This window comes from Neodiprion pinetum, chromosome 2, assembly GCF_021155775.2.
Source record: "Neodiprion pinetum isolate iyNeoPine1 chromosome 2, iyNeoPine1.2, whole genome shotgun sequence".
Lineage (NCBI taxonomy): Eukaryota > Metazoa > Arthropoda > Insecta > Hymenoptera > Diprionidae > Neodiprion > Neodiprion pinetum.
In genome coordinates this window covers 40,967,094-40,991,811 of record NC_060233.1, presented here as the reverse complement: position 1 = coordinate 40,991,811, position 24,718 = coordinate 40,967,094, and the positions used below count along the sequence as shown (strand labels likewise).

Sequence of the window (24,718 nt, the reverse complement as noted above, 5' to 3'; positions counted from 1 at the left end):
TTTATAAAAAATAATTACATCCCGCGGTAAATACAAATCATAATTGATGGTGATCATTTCGAACGTTGAAGTAAATTCTTGCAGATTAGTCTTTCATCATTGTCGCGATGTGTCCGTACGATTTTTAAAAATATATCTTTGGTACGTTTAAAATTCGTCACAATTTACTGGATTTTTCTCCCACGCTGAATGAACGAAAAGGAAGTCGCCTATTCGCATCCCTTCTGCGCCACGTTATCGCTGATTGCAATACCGCGGTGATGAATAAAAAGTGAAACTCAACATAGAACGAAGCGACAAGAAGAATAAAAATGATAAAAAAATAAAATAAATAAAAAAAAAAAAAAAAAGAAACTAGTTCCGAACGATGAATCAATCGCAAAATGAGCAGGACTGAGGCGATAGATAGGGAAAAAAGAATTGTGTTAACACAGTGGGCGTCGGAGGAAACGGCAAATGGCCTCGAGGCAACGTTTGTATTTGGGCCATCCGATACCGATGTGCTTCAGGATGTGAGGAGATACGATAGGAAGCGACAAACGCGCGTGGCGTCTATTCATTCGATTTTATTATTCAATTCTATTTTGATTCATAAATACACGACATTCGCCCGGTTACTCATTCATAGTCGGTATTGCGCAAGAACATGAAATAACTATATAATATATACATACTGTATACGTATAATCGTGTAATCATTGGTATCCAGTACCAGAAAAATTCAGCTGCCTCAGTTCGCGAAATAAGATAATCGCTCATTTTCGAGGATCCAATTTTTGTGAATACAGTACGATAATGAAATCGTTGAGCAGGTATGACTCAAGTTTTTGCGAGACGTTTTTTTCGCCCAATTTTCGTTACTGAGATAGTCCGGTGAATAACCGTGGACTTTTTCACAATCACATGACATTTTCTTTCTTCTTGTTATTCATCTGGAAACGATAATTTAATGGATCGCAGGCTTGGCAGGAAACCGCTAGTGGGAGGTTCTCGTCATATTTATAATTTCATCTTCGTTATATTATTTAGGGCGGAAGATAATTTTCCGCCGCAATAACTAATTAGGGGAAATGGCGTGGGCCGAATTTCGATTTTCGTACGGAGGACCTTGAACCTAATATCTAGTGTGACGAATGCTAGATTAAAGTCCGCTACCGCACGTGCAACATAGTTCTTCTATCTAGTTCTAGAATAAACTGTATTTGCGTCTGTTGAAAAAAAAAAAATTCCTCGACCCAACAATAGAAAACTCGTTCAACTCAATCGATCATCAAAGTATGAAGTCGTTCCTGAATCATGAAGATTAACTCTTTAATCAGAATTGGAAAAAAATGGTGTCTAAATTTGTTGATTCTTCTTCTGTTCATCCTGCGCAGTTTTTACCACTTCAATTGTCATTTATGTATCCATTCTGTCACTTCTCAGTGGCTTCCGGTCGCTAACGAGCAGAGCATCGATCCCCTCGCAATAATATTTGTCATTTAATTACACGAAGGTTATCCCATGTTAAATTATTGCAAATACGTTATATTTCCCACAATTTCTGCGCAATCAGGATCGCAATCGATGACTTGAAGAGCAGCTGAACACCTGAAAGCATGGCGTTTAATTACAACATCGAGGAAGTTCCGCCGGCCGATTTGCCCTGTGTGGAGCACGACATTAGACGAGCAAAAAAGTTCCTTCAAAAGCACAGCCCCGAGTCAGGAGACAGTCTGTGAGTTTTCACGTCCGCGTTTTCAATTTATAGTCATTATTTTCGCGAGCATATGTCGAGTGAAGCAATCACTGATTTTACAGGTACGATCACCTCACCGACGTTCTCAATAAAATCCTAGCCGAGAGGCCCAAGAATGCCGTTGATATTTTTGAACAGTACAGTCGACAGCTCAAGGAGGAACGATTCCGTAGCAGAAAGGACCATCTTCGCGACCTTTACGTCCCTCCGTCTCAATATGAGGACGCGAAAAAGCTGATCGAGTTGTTTCGGGCATGTTTCGTGATTTTTCGACAAAACGCCACTCTTTGGGAGGCAAACTTTGACTCGATTTTCCACGATTTACATAAAAAATTCTCTCCCCAGCAGCCGGTTCAGACATCGGAAAATGGCGAGGATGATCCCGCAGGAGACGATGAAGAGGACGAGACAAAGCGGAGGAAGCCGAACATGCTGGACCTGCTTTATTACTTCGAACAGACCGGAGTAGGATTGCCACGAGCTGAAATGGTGATCTTAAACCTGTCGATCAGAAAGCTCATGGCGGACAACCCGATAGAAAATGTCCGGCAAGTTGCGGAGTGCGGATAAAATCATCGCGACTGTCTTATTTCAGCGAATAAAACTAACCTGTATTTTCACTTCCGATTTTCAGATTTTGGGGAAAGATACTCGGTAGACCGAAGAATTATTGGGTTGTGGAAGCGGACCTCCAGGAGGAGGAGATCAACCGTCGAATAGAGGTGAAAAACTCTCTCCGTTGTCGAGTTTTGCGTAAATATAAGCTAGGAATCAAAAGCCACTGGCTTAATTTGCTGATTAATAACCGTGTTTTTTTTTTTTTTTTTACCAGGCAACAGAAGCTGCGGAGCAAACGATGCGCGAAATCGACGTATCCGAAACGGTGAATGAAAATCAAGACGACGCTGAAAAAGAAGCTGCGAATGCGGTCTTAGCCACGGATATGGAGTCGAATGATCCAGCCGTCGAAGAAAAGCACCTCGTTTTGAATTTCCCGCCGTTGCCTGAAGGCCACTGGAAACCACCACCGGAAATCCCTTCGGAAAGGATCGGCACTGGTGTCAATAAAAAGGTAATCCTTGACCGCGAGATGAGTCGATTATTTTTTATAATTCCGTTTTCTTCTCACGAATAGACGTACTTTGTATCAACGTCACCTGGACTCGATGACTGGGTTGAACTGCCTACCGTAACTGCTCAGCAAATAATCGCTGCGCGATTGATGGTTCGCTGTTTCACGGGAAATCTTGAAACACCGGTACTTGATCCTGCAGGATGATTTATTATTGCTTGTCAAGGCGCATTTGATGTTCGAATAATTCGATTGTAACAGATTTACACTTTTCCCGCGTTTCCGGGAACTGAGAAAAATTATTTACGAGCTCAAATCGCTCGCATCACCGCTGCTACTTCGATATCACCAATTGGTTGGTACAATTTTGGCGGTGATGAAGAGGAAGAGATCGGCGAAGAGGAAGAAGGACTGGGTAATTGGATGTCAGGATTTATGAACAGACTTACTGTTGAGAGACTCGTAGAATATTGCGTTCAGGATTTTACCATGAATTAAGTACAGGTCTTCTGTTAACTAACAGCAATAATCTCTTTCGTCTGATTTCCAGGCGGTAACATTTCGGAAAATCCTCACTACGATCCCCTCCCATTGAAGGACCTTATTGATCCTTCCATGTCGAACTGGTGTCACCACAGACAGCATATTCTGAAGCAGGGTCGAACCACGTGGTGGAACCCAAATGCTCCGGAAGAAGATGAGGTGAATTATGCCTAGGAAAAAATGCACATCTATTTCATCTAACCTTGCGCTGCTGCAGGAAGAATTTGCGGAAGAAGAGGACAATGAGGACGATGAAGGGGCTCCCGAAGCACAGCAGAAGGAAGTTGGTCCTCCCCTTTTGACTCCTCTGTCGGAAGATGCATCCTTGGATGCTATTCCAGCCTGGACAGTAAGACAGTCTTCATTGGTTCAACCCGACTTCGCCGTCGCCATTGTTCGATCAAATCTCTGGCCGGGAGCTTTCGCTTTCGCAACTGGAAAGTGAGCGTTGAATCTGTGACAATAATATTTATCGGTGTATTCGATCACCGAATGAATATAATTACCGGCAACTTGTATCATCCGATAGAAGATTTGCCAATTTGTACATTGGCTGGGGGCACAAGTTTACTGTGTACAATTACACGCCGCCGAGTATGCCGCTTGTCCAAGATCAGTACAAAATTGGACCGGAAGTGATGGAGGTTCAGGATCCAACTTTTGAAATGGAAGAAGAATGGCGTATTGCTCATTTACCAGCCCCGGAATTACCCTTAATGGGTAAATCGTGATCGTCTCGTTTTTAATATTTTTGCAAAATTTTGTCAGCCCAAGTTATGCGAGTTTCACAAATTTTCTCTGTTTTTTCGTAATCTTTTTATCAGGAGAGGAAGAGGAGTTACTTGGGGAAGCGTCGCCCGACGAAGATGAGGAGGACGAAGATGAAGACTAGGAGAGGAATTGGTACAGGTGTAATGGAAACTCGAGTTTTCATCGAATACACCGTATTTTATATGCAGTACAAATATACACGTCTCTCAAAACAAGTAATACATATCTAAATGTCGAATTCTTCGTAATTTTGATTCCGTTAAATCCCTATCAAATTAAAGATGCACGATCGAGAATTCATGAATATGTTAGAAAAGTTCGTTTACGAATTAAATTCAGTGTAATACGTACGTACATTAACAGAGAAAACAAAAAAAGCACAGCGCGAAAAAATAATTTAAATTTGGTAACTCAATTCAACTCGATCCGTCGGAAATTTTTTATCTATTTCTACAAATCGTATTGTGAGTGACTCTGAATTTTAAAAGTAATTCAATAAGTAGTCGGCACGTCAGACTGAATGTTTTATAATTGTAAGTGTCGTGTTGCTGTAATAATTACGGTGTGCGATCTTTTTTAAAAACGTTGATTTGTCGAACGTGAGATGTCTTTCAAACTTTTGCACACACCGATAATCGATTAGCTTTGATAATTCTATCGAAATTCGAGCTATCGAAATCTGAGCGCTGACACAAATTCGATAAGCTGTCAGAAAAAAGAACAAACGAAACTCTTCCACGCAACCAAGAGTCCGTTGACTCAGCCTGTGAACTGTCAAACGTGATATTTGTTGTGCAAATAATATCGAAAGAACGCCTTGAAAGGGTATAAACAATGTTAAAACCTAAAGCACTTACGCATGTTCTCAGTCAGGCGAATACAGGGGGCGTTGAAAACACACTGTGAGTATGAAAAAAACCGATAAACAGTAAAGTTAACCTATCAATTTCTAGATACGCATCAATCTTCGTCCAACAATAAATCTTACAGAGACTTACCCCCTGCAAATAGACAGACTACGCCAATGGTCGTATGATTAGATGAGATTCACGTGGCAAATGTGCTTATTAGATGAAACTTTTAGTTTGTGCGAGCTTTCGATCGATAACTTGTTCGCCGTATTACATCTCCACTTTTGTTACATAAATTTAGGCTACTCAGTAGGGACGGAGGGCTTCTTGCCTACAGCGGATATGGAGATAAAGATGCCAGAGTCACTGCTGCGATAACGAGCAACATTTGGTCAGCTTATGAAAAGAATGGTCGTAATGCCTTCAAGGAAGACGAACTGCAATTTATCCTGATGGACTGCATGGTGATCATTTGATTAATCTTTCGCTACGTGTTCTTCCCTTTGTTTTCTTCAAATATTATTCCAGCCCAGACTAAAAATTTTGTTGTACCACAATGCTCTTTCTTTTCACATCAATGTGTCGAAACTTGTATTTCATAGATAATTGTACAGAAATACGGGTAAACTTGCTGACCTTATTCTTTCTAATTCTCTTTCTTCAGCTTTTTCAGTACTTCGAATTGTTACCTAATTGGAACAAGTTGTTAAATGTATTCTTTACCAGCTGTTATTAATTTTGAATTTGTATTGTTTGTTGCATAGCAGTGTATTGAATAAAAGAATTATCTTTCAGGAGGGTAAGGTTGTTGTCACAGAAGTGGCAAATCAGCTGCTCTGTCTTTACGCCAAAGAAAATGTGGGATTCGGCCTTCTTCGAGAAAAGGCACAAGCTCTTGCTAAGTACCTGGATCAACCGTTGAAAACGATAGCCAGTATGCCATGATGAAGGGAAATTGAAGTAATCGAATAACAAGAGTATTCTTTCACTTTCATCCTGTTACTCTACTATTATTATTATTATTATTATTATTATTATTATTATTATTATTGATATTGTTATTACGATTTTTTCATCAGATTTCGTAATTTGTAATTCCGCCTGTACATACCAAACAATATATTATATTTATAAAAAAATCAATGACTTTTAAAGGTTTGCCAATACATCATCAGTTTACAATTTCTTAACTACTCAACCTCTGTTGTATAATTATTATTACTATTGTTTATCCATATCTGAATTTCAGCAAGTCTCAGTCAGTCATCTTATATCCATCTTTGGTACATCACATTTTCTTTTTAATATCAATATAAAACATCATTGCACAGGTCTAATGTGGTTGTAAGATAATTATATTTTATACTAATTATAAATGAGGGAACACATACGATTGTCAAATGAATCATTTATTTATTACAAATTTTGTAAGTGATACGAATATTTATGCTTACATTTTGTTACACCACGTATCCGTATGTATAGAATAGTACGATATCAATAATGCTCTGTGGTTGCTATTCGTTATAACTTCATACCTTTGGAAAAAAAAAAAAAAAAAAGAATATTGAATAAACACTGTCGAAACTTTGATCTGTGCGTGCATTTGTCTAAATATTTTTAGCACGTCAGAAAATTATATTTGTAGGGCACTATACATAATTTACGTTATACGAAATATTGTGCAAGTTTTTATTAATGCTAAATTTAATACAAAACAGAAAATGGATTTCATTGCGATGTACTCATTTACATGTAATTTAGTCGCAGGCTAATTATCCTAATTCTTATCTCTAAACGACAATTTAATACACGTATAAAATTGATTTAGAAATTCGCCTATGAAAGTACAAATTTTTTTCACATGTCCAAATAGTCATACGTGTGTACTTATTAATATTTATCATGTATATATCGTATTTATCGATTTATCGATACCGTCTTTGAAAAGTTATTCATACGTGTTAATGAAAGACCGAATGATCCAGATTTCTGTTTTTTGCCTTACTATCTACAAGACGCTACAGCAATTTTCTTCAGATTTTCATCTATGGAAGATAACCATACACATTCACAATTAATCTATTTGTATATCGTGGACTGATTACGAACATGAATATTGACCTGTCGTTATGAAGTTTTTTTCTCAATACACCACACTGTAACGAACATTCTCAAGAGTTAGTGATGTATAATCAAATTTGTATGTTTGTTGAGAAGTGTAAGAAAATAAAGGACCGACAAAACAAATTTTTCAATGAGGAATTTTAACAGTAGACTGGTGAATCAAGATTGGAAAGTTACTTGGTGTATTAAATTTGCCAATAAATGATCAACTCAATACTTGAAATGATGTGTAAATAAACAAAGAAGGAAAGAAAATGAAACAAAACAGCTATGATGGGGTTTATTAATAATTTATTAATCATAAATTTCCCACGTGGCTTATATAATAAACTCTACAGCCCTTGCAGATGTCACCCAAAATATTATACTAACGATTATCAATTCTAGTTTATACAAATATCACAATATATCTAAATTTTTTCGTGTGTATAAAATCAACGCAACTCATTCAACGGTGGAATATGATTGAAAAATATATATCTAACAATATATTCATTTCACGAGATATAAACTAAAGAGTAAAATATTATAATTATAATAGTGCAAAGTTCTAAAACATGTGATAAAAACGTAACAACATACTCTCTCTTTGTCCCTACATATTCTTCGAATTATAATTTGTGTCGTGTTATTATTATTCATTTTTTTACCCCTTTACTTGTCGAACAATTTTTTACACTCGTTACATTGCTTTGTACAAATATACGAATAGTAATAATAATAGTAATAGTAAAGAATATAACTACAGATACCGGTCGATATAAAGTCGTTCCAAGCAACTATTGCTTACTTCTAAATCAATCAATCGCTGTTTGATTATTGAGATATGTTCAAATAAAGTGGTGTGAATTCAATGTAAAAAGTACAGGTCATAGTGACGGAAATATTAACGTTAAATCGTTGAATGTTATTTAATCGTTTTAACAATGAACGATAGACATGTCGCGGACGATTAATCCATATTTATGCAGATTTATTCTTCTATAAACATTATTGTTACTGTTATTTTTATATTCTTTTCTCATCGACAAAGATAATTGAGTACCAGATTCTGTACGTTATTGTACTTAATACTAAAAGTTACATATATTTACCACTTCAGTAAGAATTTTTCATCAAGTTGGTCGTAATAATTTATTCCAAATTTATTCTGCGTTAAAACTCATTGTATAAATGTAAAATATGTTTGTATAGCGGCAGTGCAGTGATGAATGATTCAGATTATCTAAGATGATAGATATAAATTAGCAAAAAATTAGAACAAACCTATAAGAGTAATTGAAAATGAAGGTGAAGAAAATAAAAACATGCTTCATACAATAAGAATTAATTGAGCTACTGGAAAATAGTCGTTTTATTATAGAAGTTTTTATGGAAATTGACATGAGACTCGATCGCCAGATGATAGTTATTATTAGCTGTGAACTTCAAAATAATATTTTCCTTATCTACAGATAAATTATTTACGAATAACAATACATGCTGTTTCTTACTGCTCATAATTTTGATTCCGAGTATTTTTCGTAGTAGATATTTAAAACTTGAAGTAGGTTTCATGAGAATCTTCATAAGGAGATTTTTTGTTTTAATGTCAAAATCAGAAAATATCCTTCCTGGTACATATAAATAATTAATGGATCTTTTTCACATCATTTCGCATGAACATACAAATAGTCATAGTTTATAATATGAACACGTGACTGCAGGTGTACCGAACAACTCGCTACTCCATTGCTCTTATAAAATTACCACGTAATATTAATTTATCGTTCCAGTACCGTTTGATGCATGTAATTCGTAGCTGCATGTACTGACTGTGAGAAGCCGTAATGATGAACCATGGACAGTTCATCACAGAAATACACTTTATCAAATTCTGTATTCAGTGTAGTGTGTACTTATAGAAATAAAATCAACAACGTTTATCGACTACATCTTATACAACGGTAAACATAAGATTCGAACGTTTTAATACTAGACACTTTCAATGTCTGAAAGCTCATTTGTCTGTAAATGTTGTCTGAAAGTTAGTAGCAATGGTTGAATCATAAACTGTTTCATTGTTGGAGGTGCAGGTGATTTCAAAATCAAAAAAATGGTGTGCTGCTACACTGTGGTCGATTCGTCCTCCCTGGCACCTTCAACAGCAGGATAATGCTTCTTATCTTATTACCATAATGTCGTGAAAATTGTTAACGGCTTTGAGAGTGTACTCTCCTATTATTTATATTATTTTTTTTTTATTTTTCATTTATTCGTTTAGTTTATTTAATGTTTTTATAGTTAGTCCACTGTCAAGTGAACAGGTCATGTATATTTCGATTATAAATCTACTATACAGAACCATCTTGTTAACCGTCAGGCAACACATTCTATTTAATATAATAATAATATTTAAATAACAACAAATTTATAATATATACTTATCATACAAATCGTTGGAATACAACACGAGACAAATACCCTTGAAATCCAAAATTCACGAAAATGGGAAGAGCATGCGATCCATATTCGTGATGGAAATAACATCAAGTTGATGAGAATTTTTGTCAGTATGTTAAAAATATCTCCATTATGCGATACAACATGCAACAAAAATAGTTTACTTTTGGACTTAAAGAGTTTTCGGTGTATGCCTGCGATGTGTAGTACGTGAATTTATTTCTTCTTTAGCCTCTGCAACAAATAATGAAATCGTGATATTGTCACAAACTTTCATCACTCCTTACATATTACCGATTACCAAACTATTTTCGTTAAGTTATGCTAACAACATAGTTGCAGAGGTGTGTACATAACTATATAAATTTTATTAATCGAGCTGCTAAGTTAAACAGAAAAAAAAAACAAAAATTAAAAGAAAGAAAGAAAAACACAGTCTTCGTCTTCTTGCTGCAACGTTGGTCTAGCAGGACTAGATTTACATGCGTGAGCCCTTCTGCTGTAGGACCTAGAATAGAATCGAACAACTCCAACTTATTATTTTTAATTTTATTTTATTTCATGTGCTTTTAAAATAATTATTGGTGCTTTTGGATTCATTTTAAAATACATAATGGATAAAACCATTTTTCTTTATTATATTGTCATTCCTACTTATTTTTGATCAATTACCTTAATGTTACGTGGAATTCTAGATAATCTTTTCTATATCTACGCGATGGATATTGTATATAATTACATGTATTATCGATGTGATCATAAATATGATAAAGTAATATAATAACTGTTCTCAGTACGAGAAAGCAGGGATACAACAACGCACTACTGGACAATCACATTAGAAATTACTGTAACCAAAGTTAATTTCTGTACCCATGTATCAACATGCCAGAGTAACCATGCAAGACGGGGTGATGATAGTAACCAAACCAATTGTACTGGGATGAAATAACTATTTATTTGACGAATAGCATGCAATACAATGGTAACGAGGAGCGAAAATTGAACAAAATAAAAGTAAATCACATATAAACACTCCAAAGAACAACATGCATGTATAGGTCAGCCTTGTGATGAATATTCGATAATACATCGAATATAAATTACTTAATTTGAGACTCGTTAAATTCACATTAAAGAACATTAATTTCAGTCACAAGATATCTACTGCCTCGCTAGTATGCGCGTTCAAGAATTGCTTAAAAACGTATAACATCACCCTTCTCATATCTGGATTACCTTTTGATTTGAGATGCTGGAATTTGACAAATCAGAGCCAAGATTCCAAAATTCTTTTATTATAATTTTCCATTTTTTTAATTGATTGAAACTGGTGCGGAAACTCTATAATTTATATTAAATAATATAAAAACTAAGTTTCCTTGCCTTTAATGTGACAAGGAAACGTGCCTGAAAACACATTACTAGAAAAAATTGATAAATACACGATTATAAGCGTGAAAATTATTAGGCAGAAATCGATGTTCTCAAATTTCCCAATTGATTTTTGTTCTATAAGGCGGAAAAAGTTGGTAAAAAAATTACTTATATGTATGTTCTACATATAACATGTTCAGAACCACCAGGTTTCAATGTTGAAACATTACAATATGATGTTTGTCGAGGCATTATTCTTCGAGGAAACATTGATAATTTCCTGACGATAAGATTAATCTTATAAGATCTATGAAGGCAAAACGAATGAATAACACCCCGATAAAATTGGATACAGTAACACCTGTCAACATTCGTAGTGGCTGCTCTAAGTAGTATATTATATAAAAAATATCATACAATATGTATACCAGTGGAAGTGCAGGGCTTTTATGAACATGAAACATTATAAAATCACTATTATTAGTGTGAAAAAAAAATAATAATGAATAAAGAAAGCGTTAAACTACGCGCATACAATTTCACTGTCATTATTATTAAGTTTTCAGAGAGTCTGTTTTCTGATGTTCTTGATTCACATCCACTAGTTTACAAGGTCCGTATTAAAAACTTCATCTAGCTAAAGCAAATTGTTCGATTTGTTATTGAAAATCTTTGGACAATCTACATAATGGTAAATACAATAAAAAATGATTAATACAATACTTCTACAATGTGCTACTAGTAAAACAAATACTGGCATTTCTATAAAAACTAAATACCGAATCTTTCCTCACTTCTCTGCATATGCAATGAAACTTCATTATATTTAGTACAAAAACCATTCGTAATAAAATTAAAATTAACGAATTTTAAAATGTAAGAGATACTTGTACAGCAAGTTTTCCAGTAATGAAATACACAGCCATACTTAGCTCTTACTAGAGAATGACATATTTCTATCGTATTCTGTTTTGTATTTTTATTTAATAAATTGGTCCACTAGATTAAAATACTGTACCAGCTCAAGAAGCTCTTTTGAATGTCCGTTAACAAAAACGGTATTCAAGAGAAAATTGTACAAAGATTACGGAATATAAAACCAGGCTTAATATCAATGCTGGTGATGGAGGTGTAAGGGTAGTGTGCAAGTACAAAAAAAACTGTAACACTTATTCCCGAATCATGAATCGTGACTGCTCTGAGTGGGGTGGGAATGTAGGATGTTTGTATAAGGTGTCAATACCTTCACACGATCAGTCGCCTCTTGTTCCTTGCTGCTGATCTGACTAGCTCCGTACTCGCGACTAACGACGCACAGGAACTCCGCCTGATCCTCATTTCCATAATTGTACTGGGATCCAATGTTGATGAGCTATAGAGAGACAAAAGATGAAAGTAGCAAATCATTGTAATTACTACATTGATTTGCGCTAAGAATACATTGGGTGCACAATCTACTTGAGTACTTGGAAAAGTAAGTATATGACGAAATACCGATTTCAGAGTTATAACTGAAGTCTTCGGAGTTTGAGATATTTTCGTAATACGTAGAAAAAACCGTTTATCCTCTGGATTGAGCTAATAAATTCCAGTTGTTTGAGGGAATATTCCTTCAATCAAATTTAACTTGGCTAAGTGCATTTTTACTCTACTAACTTTTCATCCAGACACTTTATCAGCGGAACCGCGCACCCAATTCCTCTTTAAGCCGAACGAGCAATTCATACCTGTTCAAATTTCCACCCGTCCGACATTGTGGAAACCATCTGTGTCAGCTCATCCTCGTGACATTGCAATACCCTGTATACATACTTCTTAGAGTCGCGCATCGGCCGTGTATCCCTGAGAAGAATTCGTTCCTTAACCAATCTAATGAGCTCGGTAATGTTGTAGAATTCAGCCTCCTCTAGGACTCCTTCTTCAGCCAGGTCCTTGTTGATAACTAGCTTACCGTGACGCAGGTAATTCAGAACTGGACTAAAGTAAGTTGGATCTCGATCGATCAAATACGCTCCAGTTTCATCCTATGGATGTAATAAAAAAAAAAAAAGAAGCAAATTAGAATTTTGAGGCCATATATACTCACGTGGTGGGAACTCGACGCTCGAGACGAGACGTGGAGTTTTATGCTGTCGTGTGTTAGCGCACGGTTTTAAAAGTCCCGGTTCTTTTTGAGTGTAAACTAACCCTATCAGAGATGAGATCCGAGTCTTCCTGACACAGCCGATAGAGAAACGAGTTCGGATCTCTGGCCAACGTCGTTTTGGCCGTCAAGAAATACGTCCCACCGACATTCAATTTCACCCACTGATTGTTACACCGTTTCGGAAGGTTATTTTCCGTCACTCCGTCGTGGGAGTTTGTATCGCCAAACTCCGCCATCTTAGTTTTGACACAACATTCTCCTTCCATTTCCGGTCACCGTTAACATGGATCCGGAAAACGTACGCACAACTGCTTTGAACAATCGAAAAACTAGGCGATTATGGTCGGTGATAAAAAAATGCAAGCGTTGGAACCGCGGCGAATAGATCTCAGTTGGCATATTTGCATTCATATTGTTCGATCGTCTTTACACAACAGGTCGCGAGTCAGTTGCAAATTTGATCAGCGTTGTTCGGGGTCGAGACCTTATATAAATCCAACCATCTTTCGTGCGCTACCGGCAGTCATTGCGATGATCTTGTGACGAGGAGATGTTTGATGGTTGTTGGCTCGGTTTGAGCACTCAGGCTTAGAATGCCGGTGAAAGTAGACGTGGTGCCACCGCCGCCTGCTAACTCGAAGCAACCTGGAGTTACAAAGTCCCTCCTCTACAACGGCTCGAGATTTCAAGGCTCGCAAAAATCGAAAGGAAATAGTTACGACGTCGAGGTTATTTTGCAGGTTAGTTGTGCTACTCGTGTTGCGGATTAATTACGCCTCAACGTTGGGATTCTGCTGAACACCTCTCGGTGTCTAACTGGGTACCAATTCTCCAGATAACCGAGCCGCGCTGGGTTTTGACACTTTACTCAGGCCTGTTTGAACGCGGTGTCTAGTCTGCGGATTTTTATTTTAACGAACATTAATGTCATTTCCAATCATCCACGCTGATCCGTGTTTATCACGTTTTCATTTATAGGTTAATCAGCTACAATATTGTACCAAATATAATGTTAGCTCTCAGCTGACGAATTTTAAGTTAATTACAGCACGCTTCGCCTCGTCTAGTAATCTTCTCGTCGTTGATCTCATTTCAGCATGTCGACGAAGAAAACAGCTACTTATGCGGGTACCTCAAAATCAAAGGGTTAACTGAAGAGTACCCTACATTGACAACGTTCTTCGACGGTGAAATCATATCTAAGAAGTATCCTTTTCTCACTCGAAAATGGGACGCCAATGAGGATGTTGACAAGAAACATTGGGTTTGTTCTGAACTTTTTGAATAAGTTTTGAATCCAAATTTCTCTTTGTATAATACTTTTCATAATTTACCTGACAGGGCAAAATCGTACTATCAAGAGTTCGAAAGTTATAGAAACAAGGCTTGTTATGAACTACATTGTCTATCTATTTTTCCCTCCCAAAGTTGTTGTCTTTGTCATGCAAGTGTTAGATAATCAAAGTTGTTTTCTCAGTAATTAGTATATCCGGTGACATAATATATCTGTGATAATCCCGCAATTTCATGAGACGAAATTAGTTTTGCTTATCTTTTGTGGTGATAAGTATGCATGTGTATTTCATTTACTCAATTCATATGTGAATTCTGTAACAGTTGAGGCAGATATACCATTGAAACTGGCTGAAAATACAATTGAACTTATCAGAAATAAGGCTCTGATATTTTGAAATAACTGTATTTTTTCTCTTTTATCTTTGTTGAACTGATTACCATATTGTTTTGAATATGAGTAAATGGTTTTGGTGTTAGATAAAACATGAAAAGACTTACACCCTTCATTCGTGTGAGATGCCCTCACATGTAGATTTATAAAATTTTTACCGAATAAAAGTCTGTGGAACACAACTCGACTTGTATTTATAAAAATATTGTTTGGAACTATTTACACAAAAAGTTCTGCTTGAATATTATTTTCAAAAATGAATTTATACTCTACGAGTTTTTTGATTCGAAGACTCAGAATACCACTGTTTTACATATTTTTCTCGTTCATTTCAACTCCATTTTTATACCCTTTAATGGATTCACCTAATTTCTATGTATGTATGCAGTAGTGAAAATGGTGATTGCTATTATTACAGAGCAAATTCGAGTCTTTCTGTCAGTATGCCAAGACTTTCAACTCTGATACCTTTGACTATGAAGCTCTTAAAGGGACGGACTTTGTATTTATGAGATGGAAGGAGCACTTTTTGGTGCCTGATCACACGATCACAGACATTAATGGTGCTTCCTTTGCTGGATTTTATTACATCTGCTTCCAGAAGTCTGCGGCATCAATCGAGGGCTACTATTACCATCGCAGCTCTGAATGGTTTGTACATTAACTTGTTTGCACATGTTTTAGTCCGGTATATGATAACATATATGCTAAGAGACATAATCTATGATGTTGTTTAATGTCTATGGGTGTATTATTGTTGTAGGTTCCAGTCGTTGAATCTGCGACATGTTCCCGAACACAGTATACAAATTTATGAATTCAGGTGAAAGTAATGCCAGCTTCTCAGCCCCAGTTGCCCTTCTGAATCCCTTCCCTTATGGCATACCGATCTCATAATAATCCCAAATCCAGAAATTGACATATACCCCTTGTCTTGACAAATTTGTATATTAATTTTACAAACTCGAGGCTGAGAAAATTGGCAAATTGGGTTATCATTTTATTAGCAACGTATAAGTCTGTATTGATACCGATTAATAAAACAATGCGCTTCTTTTAAGTTTGTATGAATACAAACGGTAAGAGTCGAGCTGGTTGTTATTTATTATGGAACGGTAGAGGAACAGAGTGCCTCGACGAGTGATACGCTTGCTTATTAATGATTAATTATACAAGTATTCATTGTAAGGTGTTTTAAAATCGAAATAAATCAATTGATGGCTTTTATCAATTAAACGAATTGCATCTGAAAATTCTTTTTGTACTGTTACATATGTGCTTGCAGTCAATGTGTCAGGAGCATGCGTATTTTTTCTCTCAAAATACTAAATTAATATTGGAATTCGAAGGTTGTGTTTTTTCCTTTGTGAAGAGAAAAAAAAGAATAGAAGAAAACTTATAGAGTTAGTGATTTTGTCACAAAATTGTTGTTATTATTTGTTTTGATACCATGCTTTATTCAACGTTTGTACATTTACAGTTTACATGTAAAACGGTTTATTATCTATCAAGAGTCAAGACTAAGGGCTAAGGGAAAAAATTTCAAATTCGGTGTTATTTATATGCCGTGTTCAACTTCTACGCAATACAAATGATCCGTGGTTGCACTTTTTCTCGGTGTTTTTTTTTTCAATTTAATTTTCGAAATTTTTGACTTATGAGCTAACGGAATTATGACGCGCTACAATACTGAAAACTATCCCACAATTTTCACCAAATTCATAACTTTATGGCTAGGTATGTATGTAAATTATAACAATTCGCAACTTAGTGCTATAAATATGACCTAATTTGTTTTACAAGTTTTATTTGTTTCACAATCCACTGTCATTATAATATTGAAAAAAATAATATTATAAATTTTATAGCAATTTATGGCATCTAAGCAAAAAACAAAAAATTCATGAAGTTCACTTCAATGTAAATTTATCTAGCTGCTTATAGATCTGATTAGACATGTAAAATTAATTTACAGAAATTAGGTAGGATAGACTACTTTAATGAAGTTAAAAAAAAAAACTGTTTCAAATGCAAAATACAAATTTCTTTTGAATTTGAAATGATTTTGGGACACATGCAATGTTATGATTCCTATGCTTAATGAAAGCAATATTTACGTGCTGTAATACACGCAAAAAGTTTTACGAATATAACGACGGCTCAGTTTCACAAATAACGGTATATTTGTATTTTGCCTGTGTACTATTAGGTTTAAAGTTGAATGAATTGTGATACCAGAGGTCTTAGGTCTCTCTGTAACACATATTATTACTAGTTGTTAATTGCATTATGTGATTATTATTCATGTCCCAGTTAAATGTATAAGCAGTTACCTAAATATTGGTGGTGCGTGTAAGGTGTAGTCAAAACTTTTCTATGATCTTATTGGTCAACTATAATATAATATGTAAACAAATTACTGTAAATGTCAGATCAATAAATGTTTTGGAATCGTAAACCCTTAACAATACTAAGTCAGTGCTAATACAGTTTATTATAAAGTCAATGTATCAATCCATTTTTTCCTTGCATCAAGGAAGAATAGTGCATATTGTGCAATTTTATAATTATGTTCACTGAGAATTAACTTCAACCTTATCTACAAATTTGATACATTCACCTGGAATTTTTATAGTTTGAGCATTACCAGATGTCACCAGGCTTAAAAGTTGGTGATATATTTGTGAGAATTAGCATAGCCTGTAGATGTGTATACATAATACTAACGTACACAAATACAGGGTACCATAGCACAAGGGTAAACTGGTTTCAGAGACGTTATAAGCATTTAATATGACTCGGACATAGTTTGGGATGTATAGAATTTGAGAATCTTGCACGGTACTTTGGAAAAAAAAAAGTGAAGAAGAAAAAGTTCCGCAATAGACCCTTGTAATAAATATACGATTTGTTGTTCTTGTGTTGAAGATTCGGGTTTATTATACCAAAGGAACATTTGTCAGAGCAATGTATCTATGGATATAAAAATATAAGGATAACAATCTAGGTGACAATATTTACCCAAAATATCTCACAAGTACATTGAGGTAAAATGAGAATGACTGTATTTATTGCATTTCTACGCAATGACATTGCCATCTTATCAAATAACCTGCTAAATAAATGCGACAATAACAATGTTGCAGATTATAATTGATACATGTAATATATATATACATATACCTATATACCAACAAATTTACGAAAGGATCAAATCTGACAGGCTAAGTTTGGCAGTACACTTGAATTTACATAATGGAGTACGTGTCTTACATCCTGACGTTTGTTACACCAGACTAATCACTTAAAACAAGTATTGACCGGTGAAGATTCTCTGATTGTTTTCTCGGTCACTTTTGTGCACTTTGTTCTGAGTACGCATTTTGTTGGTTTCAATCTCTTGTGCTTGATTCTGTTGCTACATCTAGTTCTCTTTTTATGCGGCTCTATATTCTTGTGGTTTTTTGTAGTCTTGCATGCTGTGGTACCCGGCTGTGTGTTATATGAATAGTTCAGTCTTTAATGACAACTAAAACTCAAGACCGATGAGAAATTTTACAAGTGAATTATGAATCAACTTACTATTCCACATTTTAAAATTCTAGAACAAATCTGGCATAACGAGAGTGAAGGATCAGATGTAGCGCAGACATTCCCATTCAGTGTAGCTTCGAAACCCAGAAACTTAGTATCGAACTCTATCTTGGTCTTGATTAAATCTGTAAACGACTCCTGAGCTTTGTTCAGAATGCTGCTGAGACTTCTTCTACCCCTCCGGACAACAGCAGGGTTTTCTTCTAAGACCGAGTAGTCCGAAGGTAAATTTTTCACCTCATTCTCCAAACTAGAGTCCGAACACTGATTTTGAGCGTTACAGGTTTGCTTAATGATTAGAGTTGGCTGTTCCCCGCGAACCAAAGCTGCAAAAATGTATAAAATGCCCATTAGCGAGCCATTTGGAAACTCTCGGTCCTTCTTCACTTACCTACAAAATTTTTTAAGTGATCAGTAAACGTGTTGTTATACTTCAGAACCCCTTGAAATGCATCGTCTAAAGTTTTATCAGTGAAATAAGTTCGTGCTAAGACCGACTTTTCCCAAGGCGTGTTATCGCCTGGCTTTGTGTCTAATATCCTCCACTGTGCTTGAGATATTTTTGCTTGCCACTCTACAGCACAATCTTCTAATTTCTGGTTCGTCGAACTCACTAGCTCAATCACTTCTTTCAATTGCCGGTGTATCGGGCCGTGATCTCCTTCTTGGTTTACTATGCAAGGTCCATCACCTGCAACTCCCAGTTCTCTGGTAGACATTTTGAAAGTTTATATTTTCTCTAAAATCAACCCGCCTTTGAAGTGTGACATAAATTTTTTTTCCCGATCGTAAGACTGTTTCGCTTTACTGTTACAGAAATAAGTTAAAATAGTTAAATACGAAATTCCTGAAATAATTAGACTCTGGCAAAACAAGACCCTCACGAAATTGCGATAATCGATTGTTTATACAGAAAGCAAATTTTTCATGAGCTCTAGACCAAAGCAATTTGCGACAAGGGAAAAATATAAAAAATTTTTTTGTAGTTGAAAAGTTTTTTTTTCTTTTAATCGTTATAGATAATTATACAATATCGTTTTATAGCTAATATAATTTGTGGACAAAGAGCCGTATTGTTTGCTTTTGAGGGATAAATGATATTTTGTATGTGCTATTTGATTTTTCGGTTTTTTCTTCACTTTTCAATATACAAGCAATACGAGTTAACATGGTTTTTTCTTTCTTGTTGTACCGCTAATACTTTTTGTGAGTCAAATATGTAATAGGGTCTCGCCCCGTAATACATTTTCAAGACTAAAAACACACTGATGCAATCTAACATTATCAACGAATTTCTAACAGTGGGTGTCAAATGATGATTGACTTTAGTGAAATTTGTTGGAAACATATTCATTTACATGCATTAATACACAACTACAAATTCAGATAATTTGATTTAACGGTATCTAAGACGTATACATTAATTTGAACTTGATGTAAACGCTCGACGATGGAGGAAATAGTCGATTTGAATGATAAGATTAAGTAGGTGTGTCGTATTGAAAGGATGAAAAATGTAAAATGGATTCATGGTTATTATAGAGATGCATCAAACAAGTGTTTATAAGAAAAATACTGATACCAATATGTAGTTATTTTCAATTAAATCTCAGCAAGTATTGTTGCAAAATTGCAAGAAAATTTATATTACATTTCTTATCTCAAATGGACGTCCATTTTCGTGCCTATTGTCGACATCTAATACATTGGCAGCGTCAACTTAATAAAATTCGTACATAATTCGAATCATTCACATTTAGTTACACCATTATACTTAATATATTGCTTTGCTTATTCTATTGTATATGATTTTTGCTACAAAAAAATCTAATCGATACTATATTTTACACTGCAACGACAAAAAACACATACTTAAATACATTACCCAATCCATTCTTCGACTTCCATAACTTAAAAAAAAAATTCGTTTCTTTTTTATTTTACAGCAGTGAATGACACTCAATGGCAATAGCCAAATTCTGACTCTATTGAACTTTGAAAATATCTAGTGCAATTCAAAGCTTTCACTTTCAGTGACCAAGAACAATATATCGTAAGTACAAAATCCAAAATGAATATTAGATAATTGTCAATTGTTTTTTCATTTTTTTCATCTCTTTTCTCTAGCTACTAACGATCCTGTGAACTTTTTTGGTACAAACTCTGTGCTATGTCTCTGGGGTTATTCCCCCCTTCCCGTTATACCACAGAACATAATATATAAAATAATATTAAATTTCGACGCATTAACGTATAAACAACGTATGGTACACTTCTTTCACACTCCTCCGACCATCACTACCTGCACAATTATGCTCATTACTTATATTATACAACGTGTCTATCCGAGACTATCTTAATTCTACCCTCAGGATATTTCACATGAGTTACGACCCACACAATTTGTGCGAGAATCAGCTATGCTGCCTGGTGAACTGCCTGGTGTTGAGAGTCCATTGTGACTTGCTCCAACGAATCGTAACTTCCGGTGATGAGATCCAAGACTCTTGCTAGAACTCATCGACCGATTTCCATTGTAACGAAGTTGCGACGTTGTCGTCATTGCGTATGATTTTAAATGTGATTTTATTGAGGTAGGCAACGGCAGCTGGTCTATCCCGTAAACAGTCGTACGAGCTACTATGGCACGGCAAGCAAGTTCTTGAAGACTCAGAACTGAAATGATTGACAAAATATTTTAAATTGTAGCGAACAATTATTCCAAATATATTGATCGGTGTTCTGATTTCATTCCAAGCAGGAGAAAGTTACCTTTGTTTGATCGCCACAGTCTTTCCATGCCATTCCTATGAAGAGCCATCCTAGAAAGCTCCGAGAAACTTTCACGAATGTTAAAGTCGCATAGGGGAGAAACCTCAAAGAATGCCATACGATTCTTTGCTGCGTAGGCTTCAGCCTCACGTTCTCCTATCTGCCTTCTGAAAGCAAGATGGAGACGGTTGCCAACCAAGACCTTCGGCACGCCTGGTGCATGCTATAATGAAAATTGTTATCTAGCAGGTAATATGGTATCTAAGTAATTAAAATATCGCTAATATATATTTCAAGATATGTTGTAGCCACTAATTAGATCAGGGATGTATAGGATGTGTAGGTTCTTATGCCAAAATCACGATATTCTTGCAAATTTTGTTTATGAACTCATTTTACCCATTACATGTTTTTATGTTATTGATTATATCGAGCTAATACCTACTGAATTTGATAAGAACAGAATTAGCCGCGACCAAGTTCAATTAAAAGAATAATATGCTTTTGGATATTTAATATAAGAAAATCTACTCAGTGGCATTTCTTGAATTACAATGTTATAATTGGTTCGACCTGCTGTTCACTAGACCGCACGCTAAATACATCGCCAAGGTTTCAGTATTATTGATAATTCTCTACTCACCTCTTCCACCTCTTTGAGCCATCGATCGATGCCATCAAATGACCATTTATTAGTGATATCGTAGACAAGGAGAATTCCTTGAGCCCCACGAGAGTACGATCTTATGATAGTGCAGAATCTACCTTGACCAGACGTATCCCACAGCTGAAGTTTGACTCGTTTACCATCGAGGAGTATCGTCGTAGTCTTATAGGCTAGAAATACGCCGATGATATAATTGGAACTCGTTGCGCAGCAGACACAAGTGACAGAGGATTAAAGTATCGAGAAAAATGAAAACATTTCTTATTATGTGGAATGTGTACATGTGCATACGCTTATACGTATATTGTGTGTGTGTGTATATATATATATCGTATGTATGGATGTGTGTATATCTATATATATATATATATACATATGTCGTACATTGCTTACCGCTGCCACTGCAAAAAGGAGATTCAGCGGCACCGTCTTCGAGACCGCTGAGTATTTCCTGTTTTCCAACGTCACTGTCACCCACTAATAGAAACTTCAGAAGGTAATCGTATTGTTTTTCTTGACGAGGTTTCGTACTGGCTTCTCCCGCAGCCATAATATCCCCGATTCACAAATATTACGCATACTGCACACGACCCTTTAAGCGGTCGTCCCTGTATCTGTCTTTTAGTAGGTAAGCGAACGCGAGAGGCTTGTCGAATAACGATACAGATTTTCTGTAAGCCGATAGGAAAATTTTCGGCCCTTGGTTATTCCGCGCACATCTCTGTTCTACTATTTAGCTAAAATCACAACAAAACAACAGACAACACGGGCCCAAGTGTCGGGGCTTTAGCAGAAGCTGCTCACCATATGCCAGACTGCCGGAGCGCGAATATTGGGTTGCAGTCACGGCGGTTGAAATGGCCGATGAAAAAACGGTGCAAGACAAAGAACACGTGAAAAATTTTAAACTGCGTCTATCTGTTCGTAACTGTACTTGCAGATTTTTCGAGCAATTCACAATATCATGATGATATTCGGTAAATACGTCTGTCATTTCGTTTTTTATTTGTATCATTTGTATGCTCTTTTGGTTCAACCGTTGATCTCACGTCGCGCGCACGATTTGAATGCGAATTTTTTGAATCAGCATACTTCGTACGACTTGTGAAATTCTGGTTGATAGCGAACATTTTACGTTACAAAATATTCATATTCAAGCGATTATTGGAACGGCAACGTTATTAAATATGATACGTTACTGATATTATCGACGGCGTGGACTGATGATTACAGATTCGATAAGTGCAGTAAACTGTTTTACCCTTATACATTTGCACCTGATTACACGCAACCCGCTGATCATACGGAGGAGCCTGAGATAGCCTACGTTCGCATTATTACGTAGATATTGAGGGTGTCTCGAGGGTTTAATTCAATAGAAGCTCGAGGATCAATGTAGAATTGACAATAACATAATTAAAATTTGCTTTTGAAATAGGTTATACTAATTTTTTTAACATCACTCCTTTCAATATCATGATTTGTATCTGGCCTTACGATGAAACTTAAACGATATATAATGAACAGAAATGTCACGAATACGGGAAAAACCTCTCAAATCGATAAATATTGAGTATTGATGAGCTGGACGAGAAGGGAATTCTATTCCGACATCAAATCGAGTGAAGACAATCTGATTTTTGGAGAGCTCTTGTGAATTGATCACATGAAGTAAGATACTCTGAGAAAGCATTAAACAAGTTACGGCCAAAAACTGGTAATCTGACCCACTTCTGCACGAGTCACCGACTCATTTCCGTTAATTCGTTTTTCTATTTCTACAACCTGGATCTTCTATAACTTCAATAAAGATAACTACGTCACCAGGTGACCGTAGTCGTATCCGTAAAGCTCATCTCATTGGGGCATTATTGTACAATACCGATGGGTTTAACCAATATTGTTGCACTAGTCGACGACCAACAATGCAGTAAATTTTGAACATCCAAATTTTCCGAATCATTCATTCGTGTTGCAACAACATCCATTGTTATTGCCAAGCGTTTTGCTTCGACCACTACAAATGTTCTGCAATGGCTTTTCGCTATGGTTAGCTATGCTCTGTATCATCCACTGTTTGCGGGATGATAAATTTGGCAGAGTACAGGTCGGTAACCGATATGCGCTTACCATCCAGTTACGTCGAAAATTACTTTCATAAACTATTAAATACGTATTAAATGCCAGAGAGCGCTGCTAACAATAAATCGGTGAGACGACAATCACCTTCCCAGGCTCCTCCTTGCCGCTAGTGCGTTTCGGCGGCATCAATTTAAATCATTAGTGTCAATCAATTTTCGATTTATCGCTTTATCACAGGACGAAGGGTCAATGCTGGTCTGCAAGAGTGTTTTAAATACACAAACGCACGGTGAAAACGATTATGAGGAAATATCCTGTTGCGTGCATGACTATAAATAGAAATCATATCGCAACATGAATCTAAGCATTCACGATACTACATTAAATCATGCTAGAAAAACGAGAATCTGATTTCCAAAAAAGCAATTGAAAAATCAAGAAATTCCGTTCTTTCAGTGCCTCCTTGCAACGAGTGATTCTCTATCCTAGAGGCAGGTCACTTCTGAAAGACCCGTTCAGCAATCGTAGACCCAGAACCTAGAACACCGTGGACGTGACAGGAAAAACCGGTTTTTCTCGTCAGTCAAGTGTCAGCCGACCGAGCGTTATTCCGGTCGTCGCTTTACCTACGAAGAAGAATCGTCATGACTCGTAGTGCGCTTATCTCACTTTGGAGTGTTTCAAGTCTCGACGAGGTTCGTCGACAGACGATTCCCTCCAGGGTGCCGATCTTAACGTCGCCTGCGCATGGCCGATTGTCTCGAGGCGATACTGAAAATTACTGAAAAGGATACGTATAAGGAGGGCGCAGAGCGAAAGAGGAATAGAGCGGTCAAAGAGAGAGCGGTG

At 36.1% G+C, this 24,718-nt stretch overlaps 6 protein-coding genes across 8 annotated transcripts; 3 read left to right on the top strand and 3 right to left on the bottom strand.

Annotated features, from left to right (window-relative positions):
* Positions 1 to 1,598: 1,598 nt before the first annotated feature.
* On the top strand, positions 1,599 to 4,245 carry Rsph4a (Radial spoke head protein 4a). Its single transcript, XM_046612205.1, has 11 exons — positions 1,599 to 1,717; positions 1,801 to 1,990; positions 2,084 to 2,286; positions 2,373 to 2,460; positions 2,571 to 2,810; positions 2,874 to 2,996; positions 3,072 to 3,225; positions 3,361 to 3,512; positions 3,571 to 3,794; positions 3,883 to 4,073; positions 4,178 to 4,245. Exons 1-11 carry the CDS (start codon positions 1,599 to 1,601, stop codon positions 4,243 to 4,245), a joined length of 1,752 nt encoding a protein of 583 aa, XP_046468161.1.
* A 592-nt stretch (positions 4,246 to 4,837) lies between these two features.
* On the top strand, positions 4,838 to 9,181 carry Lamtor2 (Late endosomal/lysosomal adaptor, MAPK and MTOR activator 2). The gene is made up of 3 exons (XM_046610950.2): positions 4,838 to 5,026; positions 5,277 to 5,439; positions 5,771 to 9,181. The coding sequence occupies exons 1-3, from the start codon at positions 4,959 to 4,961 to the stop codon at positions 5,918 to 5,920; spliced, it is 381 nt and encodes a 126-aa protein (XP_046466906.1). The 5' UTR covers positions 4,838 to 4,958; the 3' UTR covers positions 5,921 to 9,181.
* inc (BTB/POZ domain-containing protein inc) lies at positions 8,439 to 13,332 on the bottom strand. 2 transcript variants are annotated; one of them, XM_046610949.1, is made up of 4 exons: positions 13,109 to 13,332; positions 12,649 to 12,945; positions 12,165 to 12,293; positions 8,439 to 10,052 (listed from the first exon to the last, which is right to left on the bottom strand). In XM_046610949.1, exons 1-4 carry the CDS (start codon positions 13,301 to 13,303, stop codon positions 10,023 to 10,025), a joined length of 651 nt encoding a protein of 216 aa, XP_046466905.1. In that variant the 5' UTR covers positions 13,304 to 13,332; the 3' UTR covers positions 8,439 to 10,022. The 2 variants fall into 2 exon arrangements, with proteins under 2 accessions (XP_046466905.1, XP_046466904.1); XM_046610948.1 differs by lacking the exon at positions 8,439 to 10,052 and having other exon boundaries at positions 10,484 to 12,293.
* A 238-nt stretch (positions 13,333 to 13,570) lies between these two features.
* LOC124211449 (glucose-induced degradation protein 4 homolog) lies at positions 13,571 to 17,212 on the top strand. The gene is made up of 4 exons (XM_046610510.2): positions 13,571 to 13,807; positions 14,164 to 14,331; positions 15,173 to 15,405; positions 15,518 to 17,212. Exons 1-4 carry the CDS (start codon positions 13,661 to 13,663, stop codon positions 15,579 to 15,581), a joined length of 612 nt encoding a protein of 203 aa, XP_046466466.1. The 5' UTR covers positions 13,571 to 13,660; the 3' UTR covers positions 15,582 to 17,212.
* Positions 16,078 to 19,067, bottom strand: LOC124211448 (uncharacterized). The gene is made up of 3 exons (XM_046610509.2): positions 18,740 to 19,067; positions 18,337 to 18,674; positions 16,078 to 18,246 (listed from the first exon to the last, which is right to left on the bottom strand). The coding sequence occupies exons 1-3, from the start codon at positions 19,065 to 19,067 to the stop codon at positions 18,055 to 18,057; spliced, it is 858 nt and encodes a 285-aa protein (XP_046466465.1). The 3' UTR covers positions 16,078 to 18,054.
* Positions 16,078 to 22,603, bottom strand: Rab40 (RAS oncogene family member Rab40). Of its 2 annotated transcripts, none has more exons than XM_046610507.2 (4): positions 22,172 to 22,603; positions 21,764 to 21,957; positions 21,121 to 21,343; positions 16,078 to 21,024 (listed from the first exon to the last, which is right to left on the bottom strand). In XM_046610507.2, the coding sequence occupies exons 1-4, from the start codon at positions 22,335 to 22,337 to the stop codon at positions 20,717 to 20,719; spliced, it is 891 nt and encodes a 296-aa protein (XP_046466463.1). In that variant the 5' UTR covers positions 22,338 to 22,603; the 3' UTR covers positions 16,078 to 20,716. The 2 variants fall into 2 exon arrangements, with proteins under 2 accessions (XP_046466463.1, XP_046466464.1); XM_046610508.2 differs by having other exon boundaries at positions 22,181 to 22,602.
* Positions 22,604 to 24,718: the final 2,115 nt, after the last annotated feature.

What these genes read in the sequence shown, in the direction of transcription:
- Rsph4a (XM_046612205.1), top strand. Translation starts at nt 1,599, where the DNA reads ATGGCGTTTAATTACAACATCGAGGAAGTTCCGCCGGCCGATTTGCCC. An exon ending in ATGCTCCGGAAGAAGATGAG is followed by an intron (nt 3,513 to 3,570) that starts GTGAATTATGCC and finishes GCGCTGCTGCAG; the next exon opens with GAAGAATTTGCGGAAGAAGA. An exon ending in CCCGGAATTACCCTTAATGG is followed by an intron (nt 4,074 to 4,177) that starts GTAAATCGTGAT and finishes TCTTTTTATCAG; the next exon opens with GAGAGGAAGAGGAGTTACTT.
- LOC124211448 (XM_046610509.2), bottom strand. Translation starts at nt 19,067, where the DNA reads ATGTCTACCAGAGAACTGGGAGTTGCAGGTGATGGACCTTGCATAGTA. An exon ending in TCACTTAAAAAATTTTGTAG is followed by an intron (nt 18,675 to 18,739) that starts GTAAGTGAAGAA and finishes ACATTTTTGCAG; the next exon opens with CTTTGGTTCGCGGGGAACAG. An exon ending in GAATTTTAAAATGTGGAATA is followed by an intron (nt 18,247 to 18,336) that starts GTAAGTTGATTC and finishes TATAACACACAG; the next exon opens with CCGGGTACCACAGCATGCAA.
- LOC124211449 (XM_046610510.2), top strand. Translation starts at nt 13,661, where the DNA reads ATGCCGGTGAAAGTAGACGTGGTGCCACCGCCGCCTGCTAACTCGAAG. An exon ending in ACGTCGAGGTTATTTTGCAG is followed by an intron (nt 13,808 to 14,163) that starts GTTAGTTGTGCT and finishes ATCTCATTTCAG; the next exon opens with CATGTCGACGAAGAAAACAG. An exon ending in TACCATCGCAGCTCTGAATG is followed by an intron (nt 15,406 to 15,517) that starts GTTTGTACATTA and finishes TTATTGTTGTAG; the next exon opens with GTTCCAGTCGTTGAATCTGC.
- Lamtor2 (XM_046610950.2), top strand. Translation starts at nt 4,959, where the DNA reads ATGTTAAAACCTAAAGCACTTACGCATGTTCTCAGTCAGGCGAATACA. An exon ending in GGGGGCGTTGAAAACACACT is followed by an intron (nt 5,027 to 5,276) that starts GTGAGTATGAAA and finishes ACATAAATTTAG; the next exon opens with GCTACTCAGTAGGGACGGAG. An exon ending in TTATCCTGATGGACTGCATG is followed by an intron (nt 5,440 to 5,770) that starts GTGATCATTTGA and finishes ATTATCTTTCAG; the next exon opens with GAGGGTAAGGTTGTTGTCAC.
- Rab40 (XM_046610507.2), bottom strand. Translation starts at nt 22,337, where the DNA reads ATGGCTGCGGGAGAAGCCAGTACGAAACCTCGTCAAGAAAAACAATAC. An exon ending in CAGTGGCAGCGGTAAGCAAT is followed by an intron (nt 21,958 to 22,171) that starts GTACGACATATG and finishes GCGTATTTCTAG; the next exon opens with CCTATAAGACTACGACGATA. An exon ending in ACTGTGGCGATCAAACAAAG is followed by an intron (nt 21,025 to 21,120) that starts GTAACTTTCTCC and finishes CAATCATTTCAG; the next exon opens with TTCTGAGTCTTCAAGAACTT.
- inc (XM_046610948.1), bottom strand. Translation starts at nt 13,303, where the DNA reads ATGGCGGAGTTTGGCGATACAAACTCCCACGACGGAGTGACGGAAAAT. An exon ending in CGGATCTCATCTCTGATAGG is followed by an intron (nt 12,946 to 13,108) that starts GTTAGTTTACAC and finishes TTACATCCATAG; the next exon opens with GATGAAACTGGAGCGTATTT. An exon ending in ACGGGTGGAAATTTGAACAG is followed by an intron (nt 12,294 to 12,648) that starts GTATGAATTGCT and finishes GTCTCTCTATAG; the next exon opens with CTCATCAACATTGGATCCCA.